At 38.2% G+C, this 9,610-nt stretch overlaps 1 protein-coding gene across 2 annotated transcripts; it reads right to left on the bottom strand.

Annotated features, from left to right (window-relative positions):
• Window positions 1-5,947: 5,947 nt before the first annotated feature.
• On the bottom strand, window positions 5,948-8,656 carry LOC149551835 (pentatricopeptide repeat-containing protein At2g13600-like). Of its 2 annotated transcripts, XM_089787341.1 has the most exons (2): window positions 6,787-8,563; window positions 5,948-6,650 (listed from the first exon to the last, which is right to left on the bottom strand). In XM_089787341.1, exons 1-2 carry the CDS (start codon window positions 8,383-8,385, stop codon window positions 6,621-6,623), a joined length of 1,629 nt encoding a protein of 542 aa, XP_089643467.1. In that variant the 5' UTR covers window positions 8,386-8,563; the 3' UTR covers window positions 5,948-6,620. The 2 variants fall into 2 exon arrangements, with proteins under 2 accessions (XP_089643467.1, XP_089643466.1); XM_089787340.1 differs by having other exon boundaries at window positions 5,948-8,656.
• Between the last annotated feature and the right edge of the window lie 954 nt (window positions 8,657-9,610).

The raw sequence follows: 9,610 nt of genomic DNA, 5'->3' as shown, positions 1-9,610 counted from the left end.
ACCAAGTGTATTGGATTCTTCCTCCTGGTTTCTTATGAGATATTTTCAGTTTCACTTTCATCCACCACTCAAAGGTGAAAATCCTAATTCTTACCCCAACCCCTTCCGAAATCCTATAAATAGGAGGGAAATCCAAGAGCCAAAGGACCCAAGTTTTAGGCATCTGCACTATAGGCACACTCAGAGTTATCATTTTACCACTATCATTCTAGCAAATTCATAACATTTTAGCATTGTTTTTATGTCATTTAGCATCATTTATTACATGTTAGCTCACTGTATGTTAATTGTCATAGCATTCTAAGAGTTGTTATCTTCATATAATCTGCATTATAGTCATAGATCTTGCATGCATTCTTGTAGATCTACATTCTAAGCTTACTCCCCTTCTAGAATTGTCACTGAGATGCTAGTCTAAGAGCTTTCTTAGTAGTTGTAGTTAGGGAAACATGAGACATTCGTAGAATTTACATTTGGATAACAATTTCTTAGGTTTAGTCTAGTTCATTCTCAGTCTATCTGCATTCTACATTAAAGTTTCATGAATACGCATTTATACTGTGTACAATTGGTGAAGAAAGGAGTCGCATGATCTCTCATGAATGGCAAGTCCTTAACTTTATATTCTCCAATAAAGGTTGGTGTGAAATCTAAGGACCCCCAGTCGTCACCTATAAGGGTACTTGTAGGAGGATCATCATTAGATTCTTGATTGTGGTTTTCCTCAAAATTTAGACAACTATTTGGTTTAGTGTTTGCATGAACAGTATAGCTCACATTATTATAGATAAACTTGACTTTGAAAAAGGGTTAAAAGGAAGAACATGCATAACATGTAACCAAGGTCTATACAAAAGAAGATTATAATTGAGAGGTCCAAGCATAACATGAATTTGAGTATTCAGAACAACTGGACCTACTTTGATAGGTAAAGTTATTGTGCCTAAAGTTGTCTTGGAAATATTATCAAAGTCACAAATAATATAAATGTTAGGTGTGATATGTGAAGAATCAATATTAATTTGTTTGAGCATATCCACACTACAAATACTAAAGTCTAGATCCATTATCAATTAGAGTCCGATGAATAAGATTACCATGGATTAAAACAACTACCATAAGAGCATCATAGCGATCTTGAATCTCTTTAGGAGGTAAGTCATCATGGAAAACACGATTTGAGATGGGGTGGAGGTAGTATTCATGCATTGTAAAAAGGAATTGATGTTATCTTGATCAAGAGATGGAGTAGGAAGAGTAGATAAAGCTTTTTTCAAGGCTTCATGGTATGTCGAAGATGTTTGAAGAAGCTCCCAAAGAGAAATCTTGGAGCGGTATGACGTAACTGCGATACCAAATCATAATCCAACCCAAGATTTTGAGAAAGACAAGGTGGACGGGGAAGAACAAGTTGAGAAGGTGGAAGGGAAGTAGTAAGTTGAGGATTATTCCTTGTACGATAGGTGTGGGACACCACATGATAATCCTTAGAATCACTAGGTTCCCTTTTAAGAGTTACGAGAGGACAACCCTTAAGGGTGATGAGAGGTTTATTTGATGAAGGGTAACCCTTAAGAGTGAGAATAGGTTGAGCAACATTAGCTTGATTAACAGCTTGCTTCTCCATAGATGCATCGCTAAAAGAGAGAGTATTAATGAGATTGTCAACATCCTCTTTTCCTAAAGAATCTTTAGAATAGGGATTGTAAATATCCATTAATGAAGCATCTCTACTAGGATCATCAAATGAAGGCAAGGTCACATTGAAGAAATTATTTATAATGTTCTTCTCTTACGCTACAGTATCCCTAAAAGGAAGGTATGTTTTAGGAGAGGGAGAAATATCAACTCTGTCATGTGGAAATGAGATAAAAGAGGTATCATCCATGATATCATTCTTTGTAAGTACGGTCCTTTCATGAGGAAGAGAGTAGTCAATGTCATCATCCAATGGTTCATCCCAAATAGGAGAATCATCACAGGGAAGAATATCAAGAAAGCATACCATGGAAGGAAAAGGAGAGGAATTGAATGAAGGTAGAATATCATCCCTACCAAAAGTGTCCTCATAGATAAGGTCTATATTGGGAGAAATGTGAACATCAATCTCTAATTTTCCCTCACAAATACAAAGAGCATTAAGAAAGAGTTTTAAATCGTAATCTTGCTCTAATGGTTCCTTATAAGTTGATGTAATAGAGGACAATTTGACATCACATATCCTAGATTGATTCCTTTTAGGATAAATGTATCTTAAAGGAGGATTTTGTTTTATGGAAAAAGGGGTAAAGGAATGGTTAAAAATGCTTTAAATAACTTTTGCAACATGAGTGAAATATATAGAAGCTAGATCTAAACATGCAATGCAAAAGAAGAGTAAAAGAAGAGATAAAAGAAATCTAACTCCAAAAAGAAACGAGGTAAGCGGTCGGGTTCACCAAAAGAAGGTAAACACCCAATAAAATGAAAAAGGAGTGATCTAACACCACAAAAGAAAGAGTTGCCAAAAGAAGAATATCTAACTCCAAGAAAGAAGCTAAGAAGGTCGGGTTCGCCAAAATATTCAATGGTAAAATGGAAGCACTTTAATAGGATGTAGACTTCCACTTTACGAGGCACTAAGCCATTCAAATATGTATATGTGATGGAAAGAGGGACACTTCCAAGTATGATTCCACTTATGATCCAAATTAGATTAGCTAGGACCCAAAGGGAGAAGGGTGCTAATGCTAAATTCAAGTTGTAAAGAATAATGCAATACAAAGAAATATACTCTCTTAGGCCCTTAATAGGATAATGTGATTGTGAAATTGAACTAACCGCTTAAATAATGTAAATCTAGATGCTATGTGAATACAAGCAGTCCAATTAAGATGCAAATCTAGGGTAAAGATATGAAAGGAAATGAAATATGAAAGACTTGCCTTGAAATGCATAGAGGAAGATGTGTTTTCGCTCAAGAAATTTTAGATCTGAATCTTTTCCGAACTTCCTTCCACGAAACATGGAATGAAATGACAAAAGGAACAAAACCAAAAAATCTCCTTGGAATCTGTGACTAAAGGACTAGGTTGACATGGAAGGACATCCTACAACAAGGTTGACGTATTCCGTGACTCTGAAACTGACCACTCTATAATTTGTTTCGCTCCCAACCTGCAAATCAACATAGAAAAGAAAGGTTTGGGGTTAGGGTTTGATGAGGGCTTGCCTTGGTCAAGCCCTAGGTTAAGGAATTAACTGTAATTGAGAAATGTAAATGTAAATGACTGGAAAACAATATAAATGATAGGATTCACCTTGCTTGAATGTATATAAATGTGTTGTATTGTAGGTCTTGAATTCGATATGAAGGATGTAGGATATCTCCACAATTGCAATGGATCTACCATAACCATATTATGGAGCCTTGGATGTAAATGTGCATCAATGAAGAATATAATTAATACCTCAATGTAGATCTCCTCACTTGATGGCTAACAATAAGCTAGATTTTGAAGAGGAAATGCCCACAAAGAATCGTTGAATGCATGAGGAAAACTTGCTTGCTTGCTTGAATGCTTGAGCTCCTTGAATGCAAAAGGCAAAAATCTTCACTTGAAAGCAAGAGCTTGAATCACTTGAGCAATGGCTAAGATGAGATATGAAAATGAAGCCCCCAAGTTTTTGGGTGGGAGAACAACTTAGGCCAACGGAGGAGTGGAGTTAAATAATTGGCAAACTCGAGGAATTTCGGGCCTTGAACCCCACAATCACTGCGGACTAGGTTGACCTAGTCCCAAGGGAAAGGTCAAACATGCCACAGAAAGTGTTAAGAGAGGGTAGGAAGATAACATATTGATATGGTCAAAAGGGTAGAAAAATAACACCTAGAAGACCATGTCAGAAGGAGAGAGATGACAAAGAAGTTTGAAATGGAAGAGAATATGAGAAAAAAGAGACATTGAACACAGGTTCATCCATGGTCCAAGAGAGGAAATATGGAAAAGGGTGCTAAAATGTCTTAAAATGCAAGTGCGTCCATTTGAAGATAGTACACTTACTTAAGGTAAAAGATAGATATCCACACCATCAAAGCACACTAGAAATGAATCTAATAACATCCATCTAATAACACATAAATCATAATCCATGTATGCATACAAAATAAACCAAATAATATCGTAAAGCATCATGTCTCATCACTAACATCATCATGCAAATATGATCAAGTTAAAAAGTAACACATCTAACATCTTTCAACTATGATACTAGTAGTTAAAATAGTTTCTGGTCATTGAAGCATCACAATATGCAAATACCATGTAAATCCATCAATTATATCTTGAGTCAAAATAACCATGGAATAGAATGCAAACACAAGAGGCACTACATCCTAGGACCTTGTTAGACCCCTTTGGACCCCTTACGATACATTAATGTATGGTAAGGGGTCATAGGAGATTCTAAGGGGTTGTATGATACATTAATCTATCTTAGGACTCCACACCATACATTAATATATCAAAAATCAGTCCTAAGAGATCCTAATGGTTCAAGAGGGGTCCTAATGGGTCCTAGGATACCCTAGCACCCCTTAAGACCCATTAAGACACTTTATCGCATGTTAGAACCTTTTACCATACATTAATGTATGGTAAGAGGTCCTAAGGGGTTCTAGGGTACATTAATGTATCTCAAGAGCCCTTGTGACCCCTTAGGACCTCTTACCATACAACTATGCATGGTAAGAGATCCTAAAGGGTCTTAAAGGGTCATGAAATACATTATGTATCTTAGGGCCCCTTATGGATGGTAGGAGGTCCTAAGGGGACCTAAGGGATCTTAAGGGGTCCTAGGACCCTTAAGACCCCTTACGACCCCCTATGTATGGTAAGGTGCCGTAAAGGGTCTTATGAGATCCTAAGATATATTAATGTATCTTAGAACCCCTTACGACCCCTTAAAACCTCTTATAAAACATTAATGTAAAATAAAATATTCTAAGGGGTCCTAAGATACATTAATGTATTGTAAGGCCCTATAAGACCCCTTGCAATGCATTAAGAGGTTCTAAGATGTCATAAGGGGGCCCTTTAAGACCCCTGTGAGAGAGAGAGAGAGAGAGAGAGAGAGCGAGAGAGCGAGAGAGCGAGAGGACCGCTTTAAACTACTTATAACCCCTTAACATACATTAATATATGGTAAAGGATCGTAAGGAGTTCTACGAAGTCATAAGGGGCATTAAAAAATCCTAGGATACATTAATGTATTCGACACCTATAGAGGTTTTGTTGAGTTATGTTTTGTGTTGTGAGTCATGTATGACAAAGGCTACCAAGGACTTGGGAACAATTCCTAAGTTTGTGCATATATCCAAGGTCAATGAGTGATTGTTTTCATTTATTTTGTGGAGCTTGGAGATCAAATAGAATGTATGACTAAGGTCAAGACCCCAATTTGAGAAAGGGTTCAATTCTATGTACAATTAGCTTAATCATTATATGCAATAGAGGATAGGTGCTAGAAGGGATTTTGGACTTGGAAATAAGTTTCAAGTTAGGTTAGGTTTCAAAGTCCAACTTGTAGTCGACCCTTTTGAAGGACAACCAAAATGAATGTTTTACCCTTATTTATTGTCATATCACAATGAAACTTGGAAGATGGGTTTGTAGACATATGAAGAAGGTGGACAAATGGTTTCAATCATTCTATCTATCTTCATAAGTAAGTTTTCATGCCAATATTTGTGACTTCTTAGGGTAAAGTCTTCTACTTGTATCATTAAATTTATGCTTTGGTGCGTGTAGCAAGTGTGTTCACCAATGGGTTGTAGGTGACAACTTAGGCACGAGTCTAATTCATGGTTATTATATAGCATTTTTTATGAAAAAATGTTGGCCCATGATGTCAGTAAAAAGACTAGATTCTTACCCAATAAATTTTAGGCAAAGTGAAAACATGTTCAAATCAGGAAAGAGATCTTCAATTTTAAAGGGAAACTTGTCGGGGCAAAACTCTTTAACAACTGGGAAAAGGTTGATGTTCCACGATCTAAGCTAGATTTGATTAAGACAATACAAAGAATATTTCTATCAAACGAGATCTAGTTAAGAAACCGAGCAACGGATTCCATTTAATCGGTACACTGTGCTCATCTGTTTTTATATATGGTGGCAGTGAGTATTTAATATCTCCCTTTAGTCCTTGATCACTCTATTAGTTGCTTCAACCTCTACTGAGTTGATAACTTTTTCCAACTTTTCAGACGTCAAAATGCTTGGCGTCAATCAACGTAGAAACCTCGATCCTCTTTTGGTTCTCGATCACTCTTTAGTTGTTTCAAACTCTAGATTACCAATAAGCACTTCCCAACTTTTAAGTGATAAAAAACTTCTTGTTCGATAAGTAAGGTATAAAAATTCTGTAGATAACTTTGGTGAGAGAGCATTTGTTACTCCTCAATAACTAGAACATACCTGTTACCTTCATCGTTTGACAAAATATCTCCAACTCTGTTCAGATTTTCTGCATTGCCGACTTCGACTTGTCTCCTGCTAGAAAAGTATGGACTTGTTTATTAATCTCAATCCAACTACATCCAGGAGTTTTTTTCACCCCTCTCTCATCCATAATTTTCCTCAGCTTCTCAAGTTCATCCCATCTCCGACCTGCAGCATAGATATTTGAAAGGAGCACATAAGGAGCAGGATTTCCAGGGTCCAACTCAAAAAGCTTCAGAGCAACTTCTTGTCCTAGAGCTATATTGTTATGCACTCTACAAGCACTGAGCAAACAACTCCATACATTAGCATTTGGTTTTATTGGCATTTCCTTGATAAAGTGGTGTGCTTCATCCAGCTTCCCAGCACGACCAAGGATGTCAATCATACAGCTATAGTGCTCCATTGTAGGTGTGAGGTGATAGCATTCACTTATTGAAGTAAAATACCGTTTGGCATCCTCAAGAAAGCCTCCATGGCAGCATGCAGATAAAACGCAAACTAATGTAATATGGTTTGGGTTTGTGCCAGAATGCTTCATTTCCTCGAATAGCTTCAGGGCATCCCTGCAATAACCATGCATGGCATATCCTCCAATCATAGCTGTCCATGAGACAACAGTTGGTTGATGCATTCTGTCAAACAGTTCACGCGCCTTGTATAGGCTCCCACATTTCGCATACATGTCTATTAAGGCATTCATTACAACTGATTCAGACTCTACTCCGCTTCTAACAATCTGCTCATGAATTACCATGCCTCGTTGCAGAGCTGCCAAGTTGGCACATGCTGGAAGAACACTGGTGAAGGTTTTGAAGTCTGGTTTCACGACTGTCAACTGCATTTGATCAAAAATCTCTAGAGCTTCCACATCGAAACCATTCTGCGCATAGCCTGCAATCATTACAGTCCATGAGAGGACATCTCTGTTTTGCATTTTGTCAAACAATTCGCGGGCCTTCTGTATATTTCCACATTTTGCATACATGTCTACAAGGGAACTAGCCACAAAGACAGTAGACTCGAGCCTACTTCGTATCACTTGCTTATGGATCTCCTTACCCTGTTGTAGAGCTCCTGGGTTGGCACACGCTGGTATAATACTAGCAAACGTCTTTGAGTTTGGCTTAAGGCCAGCTGACTGCATTTCAGCATAGAGCTCCAGAGCCTTATCCCCACGCCCATTTTGTACCAATCCTGCAATCATAGCATTCCAAGACGCCAAATCCCGTTGCGGCATTTCGTCAAACAGCTTCATTGCCTCATCAACAAACCCATTCTGCGCATAACCAACCATTATTGCTGTCGAAGCTCGCACATCTCTCCTAGGCATTTGTCGAAATACGCTGAGAGCCTCATCAAGCTGACCTGCTTGAACATATCCAGCAATCATGGTAGTCCAGGATACCCGATCTGGTTCAGGCATTTTGTCAAATACACAGCGTGCAAGCTGTAGACTCCCGCATTTTGCATACATATCTACCAGAGCATTGGAAACAAACATATCAGACTCTAACCCACTTCTTACTATCTCTTGATGAATTTCCATTCCCTGATGAAGATATCCCAAGCTCGAGCACGCCGGGAGCACACAAGAAAACGTGAATTGATTACCTTGGACTCCCATTCCCTGCATTTGCCGAAACAACTCGAGCGCCTCATGCGGTAGCCCTTGCTTTACACAACCTGCAATCAAGACACTCCATGAACACTCGTCTGGGTTCACCATTTCGTCAAACAGTTTGCGTGCATGTCGCAGATCTCCGCACTTGATGTACATGCCAAGAAGCCTGTTTTCTAAAACTCTACCAGACACGAAACCACGTACTCTGCAATGGGTTGGGAAAACTTTCACCAATGCTACGAATTTCTTCTGAATGCAACATAAGATCAATTGAGGCATAATGTGTTTATGAAAACCATGAATATTCTGGCATATATATTCGTCATAACTGGCTTGCTATTCGATTCGTTAGAGTTCTCTGATTTGGATTGTTTCTAGTGTTACATTTTTGTGTTTTCTCATGAAAATCAAATTTGAGAATCCTCTGTGCGTTAAAATGATCATGGAGCAATAGGGACAGTTTTTATTTTGGCAGTCCGTCATTAAAAGTCGAAAATCCTCAGAAGGTTTTAAAATTGAAGATTCTCTCGGATATAAAATAAATAATAAAAAGAACGGTTTCTTCTTTCCATGTTCAAGCTCAAATATGATGGAGTCGTCAACCTTTTTAGTTTATATATATCTGTGAAGATGATTGTAAAAAGCCCATCACGGATCAAGTCTAGCTGAGCGCAAAGGTCCCACATCAGAAGGGATGAGGCCACTATCATGTCTAAGTTAAAGAAGTGCACGTGTGAGCCCGTAAAGAATTCCTAAACCTTCCAACAACAACAAAACAAAAGATATATGTTACTCGTATAAGCAAATCCAACTATTTTCTTATTAGTTTAGCAAATGAATTATAACATTCATATTTACTTCAATAGTCATTATTAGCCCTCGAATTAAGCTAAAATTAATGGAGGGAAATGACGTATATATAGCATGAACACGATGATGGGTATTCAAAATGAATATAACAGTTAAAATACTAATTGTACAATTCTTCATGGACTTGGAAAAGTCATGGTGATTAGGCCCATAGTTCTAATGTCTACTAATATCTAATAATATTTTGTAAGGAATGATACCTTCTTCTTTTTTTTGATGAATAGTCCTTTTCAATTAATAAAATTTACTAAAATTACAATTCACAAAAAAGGGTCGGGGGATACAAGATCACCCCGCGAATGAGTTCAATCGGCCGAAGCCGGAGTAAACAACATGGCCGCAGCTAGGAACTATAAACTATTCATCAAAAAAAAACATTTAAAACAACCTCATGTTGCCAAGGCAGTACTAGCAGAGGGAGGAGGATCATCTTTATCAGGAAATCCCCACGCATCAATGGGATTGTGAGGCGGACTAGGAACAGTCCAGCCGTCAGCAGCATCTGCAGGATCTGGGGTAGTTGTAGTCTCCGCATCCTTCTTGTCTGACCACGGAGGAGAAATTGCCAGGGCCAGTTGGGGAAACTTGCCAGCGTGTGCCCGTCCAGGGGGAGGAGCCGGAGACCAGCCAGAAC

Source organism: Cupressus sempervirens, chromosome 6 (assembly GCF_028749045.1).
Source record: "Cupressus sempervirens isolate cs-2001-9-10 chromosome 6, ASM2874904v1, whole genome shotgun sequence".
Lineage (NCBI taxonomy): Eukaryota > Viridiplantae > Streptophyta > Pinopsida > Cupressales > Cupressaceae > Cupressus > Cupressus sempervirens.
The sequence above is the reverse complement of the archived record's forward strand: the minus strand, read 5'-3'. Positions and strand labels throughout refer to the sequence as shown.

Coding starts and splice junctions, on each gene's coding strand:
- LOC149551835 (XM_089787340.1), bottom strand. CDS start 8,385: ATGCCTCAATTGATCTTATGTTGCATTCAGAAGAAATTCGTAGCATTG.